We start from the raw sequence: 23895 nt of genomic DNA, 5'->3' as shown, positions 1-23895 counted from the left end.
AAAGAGAATGCGACATAAAGGACTACCGGAATGATAGTATCCATCAAGAGTGTTTTAGGGAAAACAATATACTTGAAAAAAAATATCTTTGAAATATTCAACAATCGAAGTTTTCTATTCTCCTCTTCCACAACATAGTTTAACCAAAATGTTCTATCAGGAAGTTATATTTTAATATTGTTAGTGCAAAGCTTAAATGACAGCCAATTTGACTACTCAAAAAATGGAAAATATAACATTCTTTAATTGGCATCACGTAAAGGAGGAAAATCTCAACTTTCGTTTTAGGGTTCTCCAGTAGCCTTGCGAGCAAAGGCGTAGGATGGCCATTCCGGAGTTGGCGAGTTCGATTCTCGGTCCGGTCTAGGATGTTTTCGGGTTGGAAACTTTATCGACACCCGCATCACAGACAAACAGACGTAACACTGATGAAATTCTCATCGATCATGAGCAAAACGGTCTTCAACTGATTGCGAATTTCACACCCAGGGGCACGCGCATCGTATTTCTTTACATCTGACATCTCACTCTAGCGCCTTCTTTTGACATTGTTGTGCTTCTTCTTCATTGGCATTACATCCCCCACTGGGACATTGCCGCCTCGCAGCTTAGTGTTCTTTAAGCCTTTCCACAATTTACCATTTCTGCATTCGTATATCATGAGGCTAACACGATGATACTTTTATGCTCAGAAAAGTCGAGACAATTTCCAAACCGAAAACTGTCTAGGCCGGCACCGGGAATCGAACCCAGCCACCCTCAGCATGGTCTTGCTTTTTAGCCGCGCATCTTACACCACGGCTAAACTTTATTTCGTACAACATGCACATGGTAAAGTAACTGGGCGACATATTTTGTAACAAAATGTTCTAGCTGTTACGTCTGTTTGTCTGTGTTGAAAAGCTTTTCTATTCTATTAAAAACTGAGGAAATGCTACAGAATATTAAATTGAAAAGCAAGTTTCAGTTGGAATATAACGGGCGGCCATTCAATAGCGGGAATGAAAATATTTCTCTGAAAGCATTAACGTTCTCATAGAAAAGTATTGAAGTATTGAAATTCCCGTTTTTTGTTGAAGAAGAAGAAAAACTTTTGTTAAATGGATGTTTCAGAAATACTGTTTTTTTTTCTTCAAATTAGTTGCCTTGATAATTAATGTTTAATTTTATTACTATTATAGCTTTATTAAAAAGGTTTTCAGCCGGAGACATGTTTAATATTAATTATTATGCTACAATTTAATAGGAAAAAAAACTAGTAGTTATATCAAACTCTATCCGTCGTACGAGTTAAATTTATTCGACTTTCCCTCTGTGAAATCACCAGATTGGATTCGCCCTATGGGCCAAACTCGCGCGATGAACTAACTGCGATAGCTGGCTTCTATTACGACGATAGCATGGAGTTGCAACAGGGCTTGGACAAACTGCCATTTGCTGACACAGACGTGCGAGGGAATATAGACGGGTTGATACAAAAGTTTAGACTGGACGGACGTCATTTAAATAATATATATTAGACTGGATACTGGACGACATTAAAAACTTTGGGATTAACCGCTTGTTAGTCTCATCAAAATTGAAACGACACGTTGGTTTAGTTTCCTAAGTTTCGGCCCTTGGTGTTGGCCTTCCTCGGGGATTTAAATATATACCTACGACATTTTAGATAACTGAACTGGTTTGACTGGTACAGAAATCCCGAATGGTTCAAAACAGTGCCAAAGCACTGAAGGAAAGGATATCAAATCTATTCTGAAGTAGGTGGAACTCTAGTGTCACGAATGGGAAGAGCGCATCCCTGTCGAGCTTATTCTTCGGGATGTATCGTTTTTCGGCCGAGAGATGCTTTTCCGATAATTTGTAGTGTCCGACTACAGGCTTGCTGAGGGTATGATGGTGACTGTTTATTAGGGTGCCAATGGAATGTATGGAAAAAAAAGACGTAATTGCTCACAAGTTTCATTACCCCAAAATATGACCCCTTGCAAAATTTGAGTTCCATCGGACATGATTTAGGAGTTGTTTTGATGCCAAATGACTTAAAAATACGTGAAACGTCGAGATCTGATTTATTAAAAAAAAAATATTTGAAGAAAAATCAATTTTTTCTCTTAGAACATTTTTGGGACTTTTCAGATGATGATCAATTTCATCCCCCAAATATCCCCCTATGCAAAATTTGAGCTGAATCGGACATGATTTCAAGACAAAATTTTCATATCTGCTTTTGTAAACAAAGATTCAAACGTCGATTTGACGAATCTGATAGCTCTCCCACGCAAACCAACACCATCAGTAGGTAGATGGAGGACTCCGATACCTGTTGATGGTGTTGGTTTGCGTGGGAGCTATCAGATTCGTCAAATCGTCGTTTGAATCTTTGTTTACAAAAGCAGATAAGTCGTTTTGAAAATTTTGTCTTGATTTAGGGGTGCTCAAAATTAATCAAAACTTTTTTTTCTCACAAGGGGAAAATATTTTTTTGTTTTTTTTTATGCCAAAGGACTCAAAATGCATGAAACTTTGAGAATTATTTTTTTGAAAAAAATCGACTGTTTTGGGACTAAACCCTAAAATATGTCCCTATGCAAAATTTGAGCTGAATCGGACATGATTTAGGGATGCTCAAAATCTTGCTATCAAATAAGTCCCAAAAATGTTCTAAGTGGAACGATTTTAACAAAATCCGTCTAGTTATTTGGTTTCGCCGACGACATTGATATCATTGCACGTAACTTTGAGAGGATGGAGGAAGCCTACAACAGACTGAAAAGCGAAGCCAAACGGATTGGGCTAGTCATCAACACGTCGAAGACGAAGTACATGATAGGAAGAGGCTCAAGAAAGGTCAATGTAAGCCACCCACCACGAGTTTCTATCGGTGGTGACGAAATCGAGGTGGTTGAAGAATTCGTGTACTTGGGCTCACTGGTGACCGCCGATAACGATACCAGCAGAGAAATTCGGAGACGCATCATGGCAGAAAATCGTACGTACTTTGGACTCCGCAAAACGCTTCGATCGAATAGAGTTCGCCGCCGTACCAAACTGACTATCTACAAAACGCTTATTAGACCAGTAGTTCTCTACGGACACGAGACCTGGACGATGCTCGTGAAGGACCAACGCGCACTGAGAGTACTCGAAAGCAAAGTGCTACGTACCATCTATGGTGAGGTGCAGATGGCAGACGGTACGTGGAGGAGGCGAATGAGTTGCATAGCTATTGGGAGAATCATCCATCGTTCACACCGCGAAAATCGGAAGACTGCGGTGGGCCGGGTATGAAGCCAGAATGTCGGACAGTAATCCGGTGAAAATGGTTCTCGACAACGATTCGACGGGAACAAGAAGGCGAGGTGCACAGCGGGCAAAGTGGATCGATCAGATGGAGGACGATTTGTTAGGGAATGCTTATCGGCTGTTGGTGTATCGTGTGTTCTAAAGAAAAATAATCCTTCAGTAGTATTAGTTTCTCGTAAAGCACGATGAAGAGTTAAAGTTCTCACAGAAGATTTGAAGACTACGTTACGTGAGAAATCCACCTGCTTCTGATTCTAACTGGTCGCGATCGATGAAAATACTTAATAAAAAACAAGGCACATGTGGCTATCTACATAATGGGAATTTATGATCATCTTCAAATCACAGAAGAATTAGCTGCTTTTATCCCAATGAAGGAAACCATTTCCGGTATAGACTTATTTCCGGTATAGATTTTAATCTCTTCGAAAGGAATCCTGAATGGGTGAGCCGCTTTGCCTTTATAGTACATGTCACCAAACATCTCAATGACTTGAACATGAAGCCGCAAGTCAGGGAAGAAAACCTCGAACTTTTATTATCCAACATGCAAACTATTGAAACAAAATATAAACAATTTAGTAAAATTGATTGTCGAAAACTGATACATTTACCTAATCCTGCAGAAAACAGTCCATGCAAATCTGTTAAATATGCTGGTAAACTCGAAGCCTTTCGACAGACAAATGTTCAAGCCAATTAACTACTTTTTTTAAAGCACAGTTTCCCGATTCTGTTTACTAATGTAAATAATGTACTTGGAATGTTTCAAATGGATATAATTGACCTCCAATGCAACAACGAGTTCAAATCTAAATATCAGAAAAACACATCTCTTGTAAGATATTTTCTCACTTCACAAGTACATATCTGTGTGAACAACTCTTATCAATAACAGTAAAATATAATTTTTGATCATCATCATTCTTCTTTAGTAAGGCATTTGGCTTTAGTAAGGCATTTGACTCAATTAACCATCACTTACTTTGTGATAAGCTTTTTCAAAACTTAAAGTTGGATCAACTTTCAGTAAAACTAATGTTTTCCTACTTAACAGAAAGACACCAATTCGTTGAATTTAACAACAAACGGTCTAAGAAAATATCGGTATCATGTGATGTACCTCAAGGGTCTATACTGTGTCCCCTGCTATTCTCAATGTACATAAATGTTCTACCCCTTGCACTATCATTTTGTAAGTTCCATTTATACGTTGATGATTGCCAGTTGTATATTTCGGGTAAGCATAGTGATCTTCCGGAAATAGTTAGGAAAATGAACATCGACATTAATAATGTGGTCAGATACTGTGAAAATTTTGGACTAAAACTAAACACCAAGATAACCCAATCTATTATTTTCCGTACAAAACGTATGTGTGTGCGAGATGCCCTGATGGTAAAAGTTGGGGATAACATAATTGAATATTCTGAAACAGTTTAAAACCTTGGTATTATCATGAATTGGAATGCTCAAGTTAATGCTGTGTGTGGTAAAGTATACAACGCTCTCCATAGCTTAGTTATATTAAGACATTACACCCCTTAACATATTAGACTAAAAAAGGCTAGATCTCAAATTATTCCACTTTTGGATTACGAAGATGTACTATTTGGACTTGTTTCTCAAAGAAACCTCAGAAAACTACTAGTTTTCAACACTATTACAAGATATGTATTCAATTTAAGAAAGTTTGACCACATATCAAATTACGCCAATCTACTTCTTGGATGCAGTTTTTCTGACCATCTTAAGATTAGAACATGCACACAAACGTTTAAAATACTTAGTAACCCTCCTAAATATCACGAAAACTTTTTCACTTATACGCGTTCAGCAAGAACACCGTCACTAATTGTTTCGAGATACTACACAGATTGCTTGAAGGATTCATTTCATCCCCGCGCGGTCAAATTATGGAACGAGTTACCGTCAAATTGTGGGCTGGAAGAACATTTTTATTCGTTAAAAAATAGAATTACAACCGTAGTTAGAGTACAATGGCGTTCTGCAATTAGTTATAGTTATGGTATTATATACTTTGAAAACCTTTACAGGTTATTTATGTTACTATATAAATTAATAAATAAAAGAAATAAATGAAAATTATCTGCTTGTAACATTGGATCATCGATTATGAAATCAATATGCATCAAGTATTAGAAACAAGCCAACAATTACATGTCCTATTTACGTAAAAAGAAAAAGAAAATAGGTACGTAAAAGAAGATTTTTAAAACGAAATAATATCGTGTTTGGCTTTTCTTTAAACATTTTTAGCCATTGTGTAATAGTGTACTTTTACTAAAGTGGCGCTAAATAAAAAGGTGCACCAAAAGTTTCTGTGAGCCGGGTCAATTCAAATTTCCGCCCTACCTCACACAAGACAGGGCAAACGAATTGTGGTGACAAATAATGTGACAACAGAACAGAACATAGTTAACTCCTAGAAAAAAGGCACAGTACATGTGTCCGAAACGTCGCGACGCGTCGGATGAAAACATAAAACTCCGTTTTTGATCCCAAAAGACTGAAAGCACAAACTGAAAGCCAATACCTCTATCGAATGAATTCGGTTCGTAATTTTAGTTTCGATGAGACGAAATCAAGCGATTTCCGGGTCCAAGGAGTATCCTTTTTCGTAGTTTGTGGTGAAAACATCTTTCCTTCAAAACTCTTTTCTCTAGATCGAACCTGGAAATCGTGCCTACTTGATGATTTTTTTTTTCGTTTCATAATTTTTATTTTTAACTTGTCGACCCGGCAGACGTTGTCCTGCATAGTAGGCGAAAATGTTTTGAACTACCCATGCGAAATTTCCTTACAATTCTTAATTTTAGTTTTTTAGGATTTACTCAACTTTACTAACCATTTTTGCATGAGGAAATGTCGTATAAACCCGTCGGAAACTATAACGAACATATCTGCCGAAGGAATGAAGAAAATCCATCCAGCCGTTTCCGTGTTATGCGGATACGAACACAGACCATTTCATTTTTATTATATAGAAGATTACGTTTCGCGAGAATTTTCGGAAATCAATTATAAAAATTTAACGACCAGAACGGGATTCGAACCATGACCATCGACAAAAACGGCGTTTAGATGCAATCATTCCAGACATACCACCACATCGGCTGCATATAGAAATTATGTTGTTTGTTCCATAGAGGCTAATCTATTTGCAATTGGTGTTAGTACGAAAAGGATAAAAGGCGTGAGAAAACCAGTAAATCAAGTTTTCGCGGCATGGGTAGTTAAAACTTAAAACGGTTAACTCTCATCAGACATTTATTTTCTTTCCCTCAAATCGATTTTTCAGCGAAAATCTGAGGATTCTCTGCTCTTGAGAATAAGTGAGAAATACTATCCCTTTTCCATTCCGAAAGTGAATGACTTTCGGTGAAAATCCGCCAAATGTTTTTCGGCTAAAACTATAGACCAATGCAAACTCTAATCTAACCTCACTTATTTTGACAGTTCACAGAGCTTGTTTACAATATGTTAGAAGAAAAATCGATGAGTGGAAAATTAAAATTCTGTGCCCTTCTGGTTCTGGTCCGGCAAGAAACAGCCGGACTGGATCAATGTTTTAACACTCGAACACACGCGCTGTTGTATTGTGTACAATACTAACGGAAAAACAGCACAAGCGGTACATAGAGCACAAATGAGCCTTCATGAGCGTACCAAAATTGCGCGCATGTTGAACGGTTTCAATTTTCCATACTTGTTTCACCAAATCACGCAAATCACTAGCCATGTTGCCTAACGTATAGCATATACATTTTTCGGCTTCAACAGTAAGATCGTCTTCAGTTTCTCGTACTCATCTTGTCTCGTGAGTCGACGACAAATATGTTATTATTATTTTGCTTCAGAATAGTCATGCAAAACAATCAAAACAAGCTGGTCAGAACAATTTCCTCACTTATTTGAAGTACAACGGCTTCACCCCATAAATCTACCTAAACAAAGCCATAATTACCAGACCACGTGGTTGGTCACACAACATTCCTGAACGCTCGTGGGAAGTTTTCGCTCATAAATACTACTTATCGTTTCTAACAAAAACAGCACAAGACAGCCGTGGCCATGTATAACCAATGAAAATTAGTCACCCCCATCCCGTAGTAGTGTGCCATAATTCATCCTGTTGACTTTGGTTTGCCACTAGGTTTTCCGTCGTAAAACCACATCAAACGATATATGTTCCCCTCTACAGGGGCAGTCCACATCGAAAACCGCAATTTGTAACGCCTCCATATTTCTTCTGCAATTACCGTCAGCCCCACTTTCACCGGTTTGATGATTTTTCGTGGTGCGATAAAATGGTAATCTCTCTCTACAGGCTCTCCACCACTTTTCCGACCTTCAACTCGGTCATTACTTTCAGTGGATTAACCACTAGTCAGTCCTTTACAGTAAGAAGATCCAGAAAAGAAGGGACTGATTTGTGGTTAGTGGAATCATATCAACGCTGTGACCGCATAACAACTAAAATTATGTGTAGGTAGTTTACCAAACCACAACGAATGGTCACGGTTCCATGACAGGATCATAGTTTCATTCCAAATCAGAGCAGGGGAATTGTTAAATTTCCCATATTACGATCTAAAACTGTAGCTCCCTGAAGAAAGCCATTATCATAGTCGTTCGGGCAAGCAAGAAAGTTGTTCCTTTTATTGCAACTTATTTATGATATTTAAATCTGTACTTCAATGGAAACTTTGATTACCTAATAAAAAATTCAATAAAAGTATAATAATTACAAATAGTATTCACATGATGAGGTTTTGGATAAATGTGAGGTAGAATTATTTTTCATCATGAAAATAATATTTGTAAAGTTCGTATTGAAACATTTCTTGAAGATTTACCGGTCCTACCTATTTGAAAAACAAACACATCCCACCTTAACGTAATTGAAAAACCGCTCCTGTCTGCTACGTGCCCTCGCCTGGTATGCCACATGAGGGCAATCCACCGCATCAACTTTTATAACATATTCACGTGTGCTTTCCCAAGCGCATCATCCGAGCGGTACCCACTTCCGATCAATTCATCCGACATCAATATCCTCAGCATCACTCCCAAACGTGTTATTCTGTGCGCACCTTGAAGAACGAAGAAGGAATACAGATGTTTGCTTTCCAACAGCACGGACGGCGCGGCGGTGACGCTAACCTGCAACAGCAACTGCGACTGCTGCAGGTCAAACAGACTGCAACCTTCCGGCACTTTTGCGGGCCTCGCTCATCCTATGCCATGGCTTGAAGCCGTTTGAAAACAAGAAAAATAACTGGCATTACAGTTTGATCCGACTGCTGTTAGTTATGCTTCCCATCAAGGATACATCTTCTTTCGTAAGGTAGCAAGAAATAGATTCAAGGCCGCAACCGTAGTTATCCTGTGAGGATATGGTTTGGCACCGATATATCCCATCAGCGTTAGTGGTTGTTTTAGTTTATGAAAAAATCGACTTAGCGAAAATAATAGATTGCATGGCTATGGAATTTGAACTAAATGATTGCAGATTATCTATCTATATCTATCTATTAAACTATCAGGTCCACCGTGCAGGCTTGAAATTAGGAGAAAATTCATAACTCATCGTCAATCAGATCATTCAATAATGAATAACATGATCAAAGAAGATTTTTGAATTTGTGTAAGGAAGAAACGGGAACAGCCGTATCAACCGTTTCACCATCCAATAAATTTCTGGAGTAAGGCCTTCCGATACGCACGCGTAATCAAAGATCTATTTGCCCGATTTAAATATAGTATGAACTCTCTGAAGTACAAAGAATAGAATGCAGTAGAAGAAGAAACTCTAAAATTAATGTTACTCACAACTTGGTTAGAATCAGTAGTTGTACTGTCGTTTAAATTAGATTTGAAAAACAAGCAGTACCTACTAAGACGGATTAGCTTTCTACCCTAGATTGAATTTTTGCAGAACAAGACTCAAGCCCAGGATGATAGCAAACTACACATTTTATTGAATTTTGCACTACCGTTATACTCATGTGCATAAAAATAATCTTTTAATAACTAAATATTTTTAGATGTGCACGTTCACTATCTGCAGTTACAGCAGCGGAAACCGAATTAACCACATAAAACTGATATTCAATATCCTCTCCGGCTCAGTCAGATCATAGGTCGAGCAGTTGAATACGGCTGCATCGCAGCCAGCAGGAAATTTGTTTGCTCAGTGCTTACCCACTGTGCTGCACCAGCTCTGCATGTAATAATTCCGGAGGGAAATATATATTCATAAATCAGCCGTTCCTTGCGCAAAATCATGCATTTGGCAATGGTATTGACTATTGAGGAAACTTGCTGTCGCCGAAATCAATAATGGATTGTGTCTCAAGATTCTAAAGGTTTTAATAAGGGATCGATAGCTAAATTTTAAATGCATTAAAAATTACTGTTTTCTGCGATTTGATAGTCTTATAAAGGCCGATAAAACGAATGAAACTGCAGAGCAATAAGGATGAATTATTTATCACAACCGATAAATTTCCCAAAACAATACTTACCAATTTGCTGACGAAAAGTTACATACTTCTTGAAGTTCAGTACATGTTTCGGTATTGCACATCGATTATGGAAATTGGAAATCAATTAGACTAGATGCGCCAGTCGTAGTAATAGCACCAACTGTCGCACTAGTGCCTTTTTCGCCGAACGGCACATCAAATCACCACAAAACATGTTAAGATCAGTGAGCTATATTAATAGGATACGATAGCACCTTCAATCTCTACCAAAACAAACAAAACATAATTGTGAAAACTGATTTTGCCTAATTTTTGTTATCCTTTGCACTAATGCTCCTATTATGGCCAATCTCATACAAAACAATAGGATTTGCCATAAAATGATCCAAAATTATGAAATAGCGCCACAAGTGGTACATTCGTTTCTATTGTAGATTAAGCAGTTTTGGGGATAATTCCACATTTTAAAACGGTTTTCATATGTGTTCTAAGGAACGGGAAAGGAAAGCTTCCGATGGACACATTTACATCACTATGGCGACGATTGGTACACCCACCCTAGTCATGGTAAAACAACGTAGGAATTATTGGTGGGTCTTTTAAAAAAAGACAGGATCACTGTCTTCGACCAGAGGTCGAACAGACTGAATACTTAACACCTAGCCTTAGACAATGGACAGGACACTTATGTGTTGAACTTAATTTTAAAATTAAAAAAACACTTTAATAAAGAGAAAAAACGGACAGGACATTCACACAGCACCCAGTGGACCAGCGGAGAATTTTTCGCTGGTGGGAATGGGGTGGAATCGAACTCACACTACACGGCACTCAAATATTCTTAGACGACACCGCAAGCAGCAGATTTGAAACATACAATCAATCAGCGACTATTAGATTTTCTAACAAATCTGTATAACCCTTTTGTTACCGACAAAAAAACAACCTTACGTTACCGACAGGGTACCCGGGTACCACGGACTTAAAATGATCATAACATTGTAGATTGCTTTGAGAATAGATCGTATGTGCAAAATAGAGTCTCTTTTTGGATCTATTCTTTTTCGATTATTATGAAACTATACAAAGATTTACTTCGAATTTCTTGGCAGATATCCAAAGACAATAGCAATGTCTATCATGCTGAAGTGGAAATGTAGCAAAATATGCAAAACTAGCCGATATATTGGCGAAAGAGAGCGTGATCAAAGAGAATCTCTCGTTTGCACATACGACCTATTCTCAAAGCAATCTAGCATTGTCAGTTTTCACCGATTTTGACGATTTTGGTTGCTACGGATGCAGGAGCTTACCCGCTATTCGATACATGATACAGAGAACCGATTCGGATTACCTGGTAACCGGAATTCCGGATTAACTAAGCCAAGTCCCAAAGTAACCAAATGAAGATTTCTTGCGTTATTTCTAATAAACTTCGTTGGAAATTTAAAGAATATAACTTAACTACGTTACAGAACCCTCTTATGAATTTATCCCGGAACGGTTTTTCCGGAAACAGGTTCCCGTCGGGCCTAAAGTGGCCACAAACTTATTCTGAAGAAACCCTGGCAATATGGGTATCAAAATTCATGAAATTGTTTCGGAAGCATGATCTGGTAAGTAATTGGACCATTGGGTGGTTTGACGACGGACCGGTCATCCTGGAACAGGTTCCCGTGGGGCCTAAAGTGGCCACAAACTTATTTTGAAGAAACCCTGGAAATGTGGGTATCAAAATTCATGAAATTGTATCGGAAGCATGATCCGATAAGTAATTGGACCATTGGATGGTTTGACAACGAACCGGTCATCCTGGAACAGGTTCCCGTCGGGCCTAAAGTGGCCACAAACTTATTCTGAAGAAACCCTGGCAATGTGGGTATCAAAATTCATGAAATTGTTTCGGAAGCATGATCCGATAAGTAATTGGACCATAGGATGGTTTGACAACCGACCGGTCATCCTGGTACAGGTTCCCGTGGGGCCTAAAGTGGCTACAAACTCATTTTAAAGAAACCCTGGCAATGTAGGTATCAAAATTCATGAAATTGTATCGGAAGCATGATCCGATAAGTAATTGGACCATAGGATGGTTTGCCAACGGACCGGTCATCCTGGAACAGGTTCCCGTGGGGCCTAAAGTGGCCACAAACTCATTCTGAAGAAACGCTGGCCATAGGGGGATCAAAATTCATGAAATTGGTGCGGAAGCATGATCCGATAAGGAATTGGGCCATCGGAGGGTTTTACAACGGACCAGTCATCCTGGAACAGGTTCCCGTGGATCCTATAGTAGCCACAAACTCATTTAGAAGAAACCCTGGCAATATGGGTATATAAATTCATTAAATTGTTGTGGAAGCATGATCCGATAAGTAATTGGAACATAGGATTGTTTGACAACGGACCGGCCATCCTGGAACAGGTTCCCGTGGGGCCTAAAGTGGCCACAAACTCATTTTTAAGAAACCCTGGCAATATGGGTATCAAAATTCATGAAATTGTATCGGAAGCATGATCCGATAAGTAATTGGACCATAGGATGGTTTGACAATGAATTGGTCATCCTGGAACAGGTTCCCGTGGGGCCTAAAGTGGCCACAAACTCATTTTTAAGAAACCCTGGCAATATGGGTATCAAAATTCATGAAATTGTATCGGAAGCATGATCCGATAAGTAATTGGACCATAGGATGGTTTGACAACGAACCGGTCATCCTGGAACAGGTTCCCGTGGGGCCTAAAGTGGCCACAAACTCATTCTGAAGAAACCCTGGCAATATGGGTATCAAAATTCATGAAATTGTTTCGGAAGCATGATCTGATAAGTAATTGGACCATTGGATGGTTTGACAACGGACCGGTCATCCTGGAATAGGTTCCCGTGGGGCCTAAAGTGGCCACAAACTTATTCTGAAGAAACCCTGGCAATATGGGTATCAAAATTCATGAAATTGTTTCGGAAGCATGATCTGATAAGTAATTGGACCATTGGATGGTTTGACAACGAACCGGTCATCCTGGAACAGGTTCCATATCATATCAAAATTCATGAAATTGTATCGAGAGCATGATCCGATAAGTAATTGGACCATAAGATGGTTTGACAATGGATGGGTATCAAAATTCATTAAATTGTCTCGGAAGCATGATCTTTTGGGTTATTAGGCCCTTTGATGATTTGACAATGGACCGGTCTTGCTATCTTTTTTCTGTTATTTTTTGACAAAAAGACTTAAAATTTTTGACAGGTACTCAGAAATGATTTATAATGAACCACAGGCGCTGTAAGTGTCATTGGTGTTTGCTGAATAATTTACAAAAAAAATTTTTTTGTGACAAAATGGGTCAAAAACGTGACAAAAGCGGGACGTGATAAAATCGGGTCGAAAATGTGATAAAGTCGGAGGTAGATAAAATCGGGGAGTGACAAAATCGGGTCAACACTGTGTAACTTTTCACTTCTCTCTTCTCTCTTCTCATTTCTCTCATTTCACTTTTCACTTTTTACTTTCCACTTCTCACTATTCACTCCTCATTTCTCATTCGACCCAATAACCATTCGGCCTAACAGCTATTCAGCCTCTTGACCCAACATCAGTCCCATCTTCTTGGAAAAACATGTTTCCGAAAATATTCCAATAATTGTGATGCCAGGGTGTCTTCTAAATGAGTTTGTGGCCACTAAAGGCCTTTCGGGAACTTGTTCTAGGATGACTGTTCTGGTTGATATCCATCCTATGGTTTCAACTTTATGGATAACATATTTCCGAAACAATTCCAAGAGTTTTAATACCCATATTGCCAGGGTTTATTTTAAATGAGTTTTTGGCCCCTACGAGCCCTCCGGGAACCTGTTCCAGAAGGCCGTCCCGGGTGATATCCATCCTATGGTCCCAACTACATGAAAAACATGTTTCCGGAACAATTCCAAGAATTTTGATACCCATATTGCCAGGGATTTTCCCAAATGAATTTATGGTCACTGTAGGCCCTCCGGGAACCTGTTCCAGAATGACCATTCCGGTTGATATCCATCCTATGGTTTCAACTACATAGAAAACATGTTTCCGGAACAACTCCAAGAATATTGATACTCATATTGCCAGGGTTTCTACCAAATGAATTAATGGTCATTTTAGGCCCTCCGGGAACCTGTTCCAGAATTACCGTTCCGGGGCATATCCAATATATGGTCTCAAGCTCAAGTACATGGAAAACATGTTTCCGGAACAATTTCGAAAATTTTGATACCCATATTGCCAGGGTTTATTCTAAATGAGTGTTTGGCCCCTACGGACCCCCGGGGAACCTATTCCAGAATGACTGTTCCGGTTGATATCCATCCTATGGTCTTAACTACTTGGAAAATATAATAATATGTACGGGGAACGGTTCGGGCTTTAAAAACACTAACGCGACATTTATTAATTAAACGGATTGATATATTCAATACTACTTAACACCTAGACGTCTGAATTACAAAAGAGGACGCGTGATCGATCGATTGCACCTTTTATAATATTAAACTGTTGATGATGCAAATTCCTTGGTGACCGGATGTTTATAGCTGATGTAGCAATGGATCGATGGTTGGCCTGGATGTAACTCCTCGGGGGGTGAAAAGTGTCGTCCTCGGCACTCGATTTCTCTTGATTATTGCTTCCAGCTCCATGAACTTCCTTGGGTTTAGTTTCTACTGCAGATTTGCGTTTCCTTGGGCGTGAGACATTTTACCATATCTCATTTACTGACCGTCTAAGATAGATAAAATTAGGGTTATTGATATTATCGTTGTTACCGATAATCCTCCGAATAGACTCCAAATTCGTAACTTGTTGTCGAACTGCTTGAGAGACACGTGATGAAGAAGATTCCTGTTGGCAATCGTGCGGTTGTCTAAAATGGTGATGTTTGGATCCTTTTGTAACCAGTTTTCCATGCGGATGTTGTGGAGAGCTGTTTGCATGAACTTAGCTTCAGATGTACTTTCCTGTGACGAAAAGGTTAGGTTTTCAAAGGTAACTGTGCAGTTTGAAAATGTAATGATGAAGTTTCCAATTAGATTTCGATTATTGGGTCCACAGCTCGATGAGATGAGGTGGTTTTTTGCATTTGTGATCAGAATAATATTTTCGCTGATAAGTTTTCCTTCTGTACGGTACTCAACTCTTGTTGCGCAATAAGCTTTGGTTCCCCAGATAAGCGGTTGTATGCAGTTATCTGTAAATTCTTGAACAAATGCATGTCGTTGCACAAATTCAGAAGGATGACTAATAGTAAATAGTGTTTTCCTTGATTTGATTAGAATGTGTGGATAGCTTTTGATTATGGTATCGTCGTAGACCAAGGGGAAAATTTGAAGGATATCGGATTTATCTGGTTCTAATTGTGGTACGTGTAGTATGTATAGGAGGGTATCTCTACTCACTGCTATCTTTGGTGTGACGAGGTTGATTGCTTCGTCCGGTAAGTCGACTTTGATTCCGTGTTCCTCTAGCAATAGTCTTAATTTCCTTCAGCGACAGAATCCTTGTATTGACAGTTTTTGATAAGAATATAGCATCTTGAATATCCAGCAAAATTTTGTTAATTGTGTCAATGTTTAGAATGGTTATGAGTGTGTCAACCTCATTCAAGATAATTTTATTTGAGTACGAATTTTCAACTATCTTATTGACGGTACTTGTTAAGCTTTGTAGTCTCCGGTTAATTTGGTCGTTGATTTGATATTGTTTGTTATTTTCAGCAATTAAGTCGTTCATTGAGCTGTTAATAATGCGAAGATCCTGTGCGTCAGGGTTTCCAGCAACCCATTTCCATGCCGTTCCGAGTGTGTCCCATCTCTTGTTCCGGATACTTGAAGTAGGTCGTATTTGTTAAAAATTTGTGTACAGTTCCTGAAGGTTTTGGTGTACTATTTTTGGTAGTGGGTTAGTAATTTGTTTATATGCCAATGTTGATACTAATTCCATCGTGATTTCTATATCTGTTAAGTTTAATGGATGAACTAGCTTTGTTGTTCCTGTTTGAATTTTGCATTTGCCATTCTTTAAGATAACAATGGGATCTTTATTCAAGTGTTTGATTCCTAATTCTTGACAATTTATTCCTATCATAATGAATATCGCTCCGAATACGATGAGTTTCATCTAGAAGTAATAGAAGATAGCGGAGAAATTGAGTTAGTTATTGTTAGTTGGTTATGATTGTTTAGTTAACGTTTCCTCAATCTTTTAATCTTGTTTTTATGTCTTTTTACATTGTTAGAGTTTACAAAGGTTTTCTGATCTACATTTTTTGCTATGGTTGGGTTAGCCCTGGGTTCGGTTTTAGTTCTAATGTTTGGTATCACGAAAACTTCCTGTTCTTCCTGAATTACTGGTGGGTCCTCTTTTATTGAATTTTTGTTTAAAATTTTCTGCTGAGCCCTTAACATATTGGTTTTTGCCTCTTCAAACATCTCCTGAGCTTTACCTATTATTTCCTCAGAATTACGAGCATTATTTAAATTGAAAACAATCTCTACTGGTTTGAGTTTTGTACTGGAATGGATGGATTCATTATACAACGCAACTGCCAATTTTATTCTTGACTTCACTCCTAAGTTCTGAAATTTGTATTTATTTGAATTATAAATTTCTATAATCGTTGAATGTGCCCTTTCAACTTGCCCGTTAGCTTCTGAAGAAGACGCGTATTCTAAGCAGCAGCCTAATTGACTCAAAAAATTTCTAAGTTGAACTGAGCGGAATGTTGTCTCGTGATCCGTTACAATTTTCTTTGGTATTGGGTAACCACTAAAATATTTGCTTAAGGCTTTTTGTACATGGGCCAAGTTTTTGTCTTAATGGAATGCATTTGTAAATGCTTCGAGAAAGAGTCGATCAAAGAGAGGAAACTAAGTTTAGCTATTATGAAAATGTCCATGTGGACTCTTTCAAAGGGTTTTTCTGTTATTGGGCGTGGGGAAATTTTAATATTATACGGTTTCCTTTCGTACTTATGTTTATGGCAATGGGGGCATGAATCGGAATAGTTTTTAATAAGTTTTGCCATGTTTGGGAAGAAATAAGATCTTCTAAGTTGGGCTTCCACTTCGTTGGTACCCCTATGAGCTCTATCGTGTTCGGTTGATATTAACAAGTTTTGTCGTTCTTCACTAACGACATCATCGACTATTTTAGAAGTGAAAATAAAATGGTTTTTACTTCCAAAATTCTCCTTGAAACTATCCTGAATAATTTGAAGCATGTCTTCTGGTGCAAGAATGGCTGTTTGTTTACTATTATGATATCTTTTAAGATATTCAGTTATATTTTCCTTTGAGAATTCTGGTTGTACAATTGTTGTTCTTTGAAAATGTGGAAAAATTGTTTCAGAAATGACCGTTGTAATTCTAGCTTTTTTAAAAATTAGTTGGTTACGGTAATAATTTATTGGTCGGTCTACATGGTGTATATAGAAGTCGGGCGAGTCGTCTGCAGAATGAATTGTTTCTGCATCGGATTCTTGGTTATCAGAAGAAGGGGGATTATTTTGACGTGATGAATCATCATCTGAATCGTCACCGGTACCTGAAACGGAAGAGTTATGATTAATATCAAGTGCATTAACATGTTTTTCATCAGGACGTCTGCTCAATGCGTCCGCCACAACATTAGTCTTTCCTTCTTTATATAAAACATCAAAAGAATAGTTTTTCAGATCAAGCGCCCATCGTAAAATTTTATCATTTTTGGAAGAGTTTTTCAGAAACGTTAAGGGTTTATGATCGGTTAATAATGTAAACTTGACACCGTGAAGATAAGTTTTAAATTTGTTGATAGCCCAAATTATAGCTAAAGCTTCCTTTTCTATTGTAGCATATCTAGATTCGGCATCATTCAAGGTTCTTGAAGCAAACGCGATTGGTCTTTCTACTGAATCTTGAATCTGGGATAGTACAGCCCCAACGGCGTAATTGGACGCGTCTGTCGTTAAAATAAATGGTTTCTCGAAATTCGGGTATGCTAACACTTGGTCTGTTGAAATTATTTGTTTCAGAGTTGAAAAAGCTTGAATGTAATTTTGATCCTGTAAATCGACTGATTCTTCTTTCTTAAGATACTTCGTCATTGGACGGGTTATCTTAGAAAAATCTTTAATAAATCGACGATAGTAACCGGCTAGACCTAGAAATTGCTTAATTTCTTTCTGATTTTTCGGTAACGGCCAGCTAAAAATTTTCTCTATCTTCTCGGGATTTGGTTTCACTCCCTCGCTGGATATAATATGTCCGAGAAACTCGGTTTGCCAAGTTGAATTTTCAAATTGAAATCGGAAAGGCGTTTTAGAACCAGACAAAGGTTCTGTAAATGATTTTCCAAATTGTACCCAATAATAACAATATCGTCAAGATAGACGTAACAAATGGAGCCTATATAATCCCCTAGAATATTATTCATCGCTCGCTGAAATGTAGCAGGAGCGTTTTTCAGACCAAAAGGCATTCTGTTAAACTTGAAGTGTCCTTTGTCTGTTGGAAAAGCTTTTTTTTCTTTATGAGCTGGGTCCATAATACCATTATCTAACATTTCTCGAATTTGTTCTTCAACATCTTTTGAAGTGATGTGGATATCTATAACTTTTAGTGTAAATAGGGTTATCATCTGAAGTAATAATTTTATGTTTCAAAGCAGTTGTTGCAGAAAGTTGTTCGCCTTCTTTCAACATAGTTGCTTGATTATCATGAAGAACTGCTAAAAGTTTTGAAATTTGCAGAGGAGATAGATGGTCACTTCTTATCTAGATTTGATGTTTTCTTTTGAAATAGTTCTTTCATTTGGAATCGGTACAGGTTGCAGTGTTTCAAAGTTGTTGACTGATAAGGAAAGTTTTCCTAGGGTTTTCAGTTTAGGTTTTGTCGACAAAATTTTTATTGTGCTTCTAGAGTTTTGAGCTCGATAGAGTCCTGGTTCAATAAATGTTCCATTGCAAAGTTTTTGAAACGTGGGGACAAACCAGTCGCCGTTGTTATTTGTCTGAATAGATACGAAATGACTGTAAAGCTGTTTGGCTGGGAAGAATTTTAAATACGAGAATTGTTTGTAATACAATGTAATGGCTTCCTTTTCATAATAAAGATTAGACTTCAGTTTTGCGAGTGTTTCAGACCCAATGTTAACCAACCCAATGTTAACCATCAAAGAAATAATGAAATTTCAGTACGTAAAATGGAAGAGGTTTAAAAGCACCATTGAAAAAGTCAATAATTCCTTTCTGGTTCACATTAGTTTTTCCTTTGATATTTTTAATTGTTGTTTCTGGTACGGTAATGGTTTTTTCTAAAATTTCTGGTCCAATTATGTTTTTATTCGCTCCTGAATCAATTAAAATATTCAACAACTGTTTTGTTCTAGGGTGTGTTAATTTCAAATAGGGTAGATAATTCAAACTGGTTTTTGATTTGTAGGCACCCAATGAAAATTTAAGTGCAATTCATTTTCGGATTCAGTATCTGATTGCCGATTATTCAAATTATCTTCTTCTATCATTTCATGGTTGTTAATTATGTGTTTGTTCATAGTTAGTCGACTCCGTGTCGTGGTTGTGTCCATTGGTTCAGTATTCCGTTCAAATTTGTTTGGTTTGTATTCCGTTTTCCCCTCTGTACCGTGATTTTGTGGGTGCGGTTTCGAATTATTTTTAAATGGTTTTGAATGCTTATTCGTGTCCGTCATGTATGAGGCGGTCAACTCTTTAGATTTAAATTTACAAAGGAATGCATAAGCATCCTCTATATCCGTAGGCCTTGCAGCTTGTGCATAGCCGAAGTACGGTTCTTTGAGACCTGCTATGAAGGCAGCGAGGCCGTCCTCCTCAATAAACATGTTTATAGCCTGCCAGTTGTCTTTATAAGTTTGCTTTTGCTTAGCTAAATTTTTTATGCATTGTATGATATCTTTGGTTATCTGGTAGTATCTTTGAATAGATATACCATCCACCATTTTGTTTTGCCAAATTTGGCATTTGTAGGTCGAAAGCTCCTGTCGATCACCCAGAGCATTTATCAACACATCTTTTATCGAATCGAATTCGACTGGGTTACCGGCTAGACACAGTATGTCTTTTGCCTTCCCTTGAATTTTATTAGTCACCGCGGTGACGTACATTTGAAATAAAGTGTCATCCACGTGTCGTTTGAAAAGATTTAGTGTATTTTCTGCCGTTTGCAGCCAGGCAGATAACTGTTTACGGTTGCCGTCGAAAACCGGCAACGATTTTATTGGATCAGGTATCTTAAACAAATAGTCTAAGTCACCCCGATTTAGAGGTTGTTGCACTATGGGTTGTGTCGCACTTGACGACGAAGAAGCACCAGGAGATACTCCGGTTACATTGCGAATAGCGGCATCGTGTTCGCTTTGCTTGGCATCCAATCGGTTGATTGTATCCATCATAGCGCTAAGTTGCTGAGTAATCAACTCGAGCGGGTTAATTTGGTTATCGTTGGACATGGCCATGTTCATTTGTCCTAATGATATATCAAGGCCTTGAATTGGAACGTGCGAAAATTCAGCTGATTCTACCGAATCGTTATCCGATTCACTACTTGATTCGGAAACTGATCGCTTTTTGTTCCTGTTTTTCAGTAACGCCCTAGTGATTTCCAAGGCACTTTTGCCTTTGCTAGGAATCTTAGGCATTAACTAAAACTTTAGTAAAATTTGTTTGCAGAAACACACGTTCTCTTAGAACTCGTGTGATTTCTCAGAACAGCAATTCTCTTAGAACTTTGCCAATTCTGTTTGGGAGGTAGCTTCTCTTAGAACTGCCACTTTCCCGGTGATAAACTAAATTAAACACTGTTCAATTATGATTTATCACGATGAAAGTAAACTCTCTCTCAGAACGGTTCAATTTCAGATTGGTAAATGGAACTTGCATATGAGTTGTTCACGTCTCTCTAAGAACGCGCGAAGTACACCATAGAACAAAAATTTCACTTACCTTGTTTTGCTGTCGTGGGGGGGTCGCGGTTTTCTGTGGTCCGTGTCGCGCGGTGAGGCCTCAACTCCAGTACACCCTCGATGACACTGCACAGTAAAATTACTCGCGGACCTACTCTAGGGTTTAAGAATCCTAATAAACACTGTTTTTCACGCACGGGCACAGATATCCTACCGGCTGCGCCAATAATATGTACGGGGAACGGTTCGGGCTTTTAAAAAACACTAACGCGACATTTATTTATTAAACGGATTGATATATTGAATACTACTTAACACCTAGACGTCTGAATTACAAAAGAGGACGCGTTGTCAATCGATTGCACCTTTTATAATATTGAACTGCTGATGATGCAGATTCCTTGGTGACCGGATGTTTATAGCTGATGTGGCAATGGATCGATGTTTAGCCTGGATGTAACTATATGTTTCCAGAACAATTCCAAGAATTTTGATACCCATATTGCTAGGGTTTATTCTAAATGAGTTTTTGGCCCCTACGGGCCCTCCGGGAACCTGTTCCAGAATGACCGTTCCGGTTCATATCCATCCTATGGTCTCAACTACATGGAAAATATGTTTCCGGAACAATTCCAAGAATTTTGATACCCATATTGCTAGGGTTTATTCTAAATGAGTTTTTGGCCCCTACGGGCCCTCCGGGAACCTGTTCCAGAATGACCGTTCCGGTTCATATCCATCCTATGGTCTGAACTACATGAATAACATGTTTCCGGAACAATTCCAAGAATTTTGATACCCATATTGCCAGGGTTTATTCTAAATGAGTTTTTGGCCACTACGGACCCTCCGGGAACCTGTTCCAGAATGACCGTTCCGGTTCATATCCATCCTATGGTCTCAACTACATGGAAAATATGTTTCCGGAGCAATTCCAAGAATTTTGATACCCATATTGCTAGGGTTTATTCTAAATAAGTTTTTGGTCCCTACAGGCTCTCCGGGAACCTGTTCCAGAATGACCGTTCCGGTTCATATCCATCCTATGGTCTGAACTACATGAATAACATGTTTCCGGAACAATTCCAAGAATTTTGATACCCATATTGCCAGGAATGAATTTGCGGCCACTATATGGCCCACGGAACCTATTCCAGGATGTCCGTTCCGAGTCCATATGATCACGTGGTCCTAATAAGTTGGGAAGACATCATCCACGAATTTTTCGCGAAACTGGTAACTCAGGATACAAGAAATCATCATTTGGATTCTATAAGATCAACTTCTCCATTTTTGAGACATGGTCTAGCAAATCCGGAACTCCGGTAACCAGGTAATCCGGATCGGTCCTATGTGACATGGATCGGATAGAGGATGAATTTCTTAATCCATAGCAAACGGAATCGTCCAAATCGGTTGAAAACTGACGAAGTTATGGTCATATCAAGAAAGTGGATACCCGAGTTCCTTGTTGGTACGTTACCGGGTGAAAATATTCAGAAGCCCCTCCACAAGCCTCCTCTTTAATGGATTTTCATTGTAATATCATCCAAATCTAAATTTTGCTTAGTTTGAAGATGGCACGGAGTTTCAATTTTCTGCGATGTTTAAAACCCTAAACAAATTTCATTTGAAAACGAAAAAGGTACCTGGGTACCCTGTCGGTATCAAAGGATAACAACCTACCAAAACCTGTATTAGAACTGGACATATGGTCTCATACAATATTTGTATAAGAATCTAACATTTTTGCATATGGCCAATTTTATCGAGGTTTTGGTATGTTCTTAAAAAGAATTGTTTGAAAATATAACACCGGTTGGGTACTGCAGTCTTAGTCGGTTCCTCTTCACAAAAGTAAGACGTTGATAGGCACATCATCAATATAAACTGCTGCAAAAGAAACACCAAGCTTTTCAGAACTGATGTCAGCTTTGTGAGAAAAAAAAGAGAAAATGCCACATCGGAGTTGATATTCCTGCTTTTGAACTCGAAGTGCAAGGGGCTGCTATCAAGCACAAAACAGATTATACGAGATAGGGATTTATAAAGTGGAAAGAAGCGATTCAATAGGGATCATTGAAGAACACATTATGATAGTGATGATAAAGCGTTTTTCAAATCCGATTATGGCTGCCGATGATAGGAGAGCTTTTCATAATTGTTTGTTTTATTTCTTTACTTTCCTCAACAGGTTAATCCAGTTTCATCATTGCTGACCAATAATACTACAGCTATTGGGGATGAAAACAATTGAAGGCACGCGGCAGCAAGCAGAGCAACAAGATGCAGGTAAGAGATGTCATCATATTTAATCACCTTAACCCTTTCAGGCACAATAACGTCAAAGACACGGTGAAGTTCTGAAATATAAAATATTAGGCATACTATTCCCACCTAAATAAAGGTATAAAAAAGTGAACTATTCCAAAATAAGATTTATATTTAAACGTATCAGTAGAGTTACTGTGATAATCCAAACTATGTTTCATCCTTCTTGGACGTCTTAGGGCATCCAAACCCTCTTTTAGTTCAAGACTTCTACAGCTGCATAAAAGCTCTTTTCGTTATTCAAGGTTTGGAAATGTATTCAAACGTATACTGCCGTTAATCAGAAAGTCGAGCACATCTGTATATGGAGCCCCATATACAGATGTGCTCGACTTGCGGTTAGCGGCAGTATACATGAGTCATGGAAGATGAGAAAAACAGCACAAGGTAGTACTGGGATATTCTGGGTCATTAAAACTATTCTTGAGTTAGGGATTTGAGATCTACAACTACTAAAAAGATTTTTCGTTACCTACGCATTCAATTATATCCATTACATCTGCTGAAAGTTCATCAGATATCGTTTTAAAATTTTCTGTCATTCTTTCTGTCCTTGAAATCGAGATTAAAGATCTGCAGTTCCGAAGGCTGCACAGTGTAAGCATCGTTGGCTGTTGTCATTCGATACGGTATGCAGACTATCCGGTCCGATGACCTCCCTGCCTACCTGAGCGTTCATGACGTCGATGACGATTTTGACATCCCGCAGTGGGTATTCATCGTATGTCTGCTCTAGCTGTGCATAGAACACTTCTGGAGTGCTTAAGAGTTTAACAGGGCCCACTGTCAAACCA

General features: G+C 38.4%; 1 protein-coding gene across 1 annotated transcript in view; it reads left to right on the top strand.

Annotated features, from left to right (window-relative positions):
* LOC134226828 (uncharacterized) overlaps window positions 1-23895 on the top strand; it is a 181517-nt gene that overhangs the window by 144685 nt on the left and 12937 nt on the right. The window contains exon 2 of the mRNA XM_062707850.1: window positions 22965-23062. Within this exon, the coding sequence (XP_062563834.1) occupies window positions 23057-23062 (6 nt within the window). The 5' untranslated portion in view covers window positions 22965-23056. The remainder of the gene's footprint in view (window positions 1-22964; window positions 23063-23895) is intronic.

The sequence above is a fragment of the Armigeres subalbatus genome, chromosome 3 (genome assembly GCF_024139115.2).
Source record: "Armigeres subalbatus isolate Guangzhou_Male chromosome 3, GZ_Asu_2, whole genome shotgun sequence".
In the NCBI taxonomy this organism is placed as follows: Eukaryota; Metazoa; Arthropoda; class Insecta; order Diptera; family Culicidae; genus Armigeres; species Armigeres subalbatus.
Note: the sequence above shows the minus strand (reverse complement) of the source record. Positions and strands in the feature narration are given on the sequence as shown.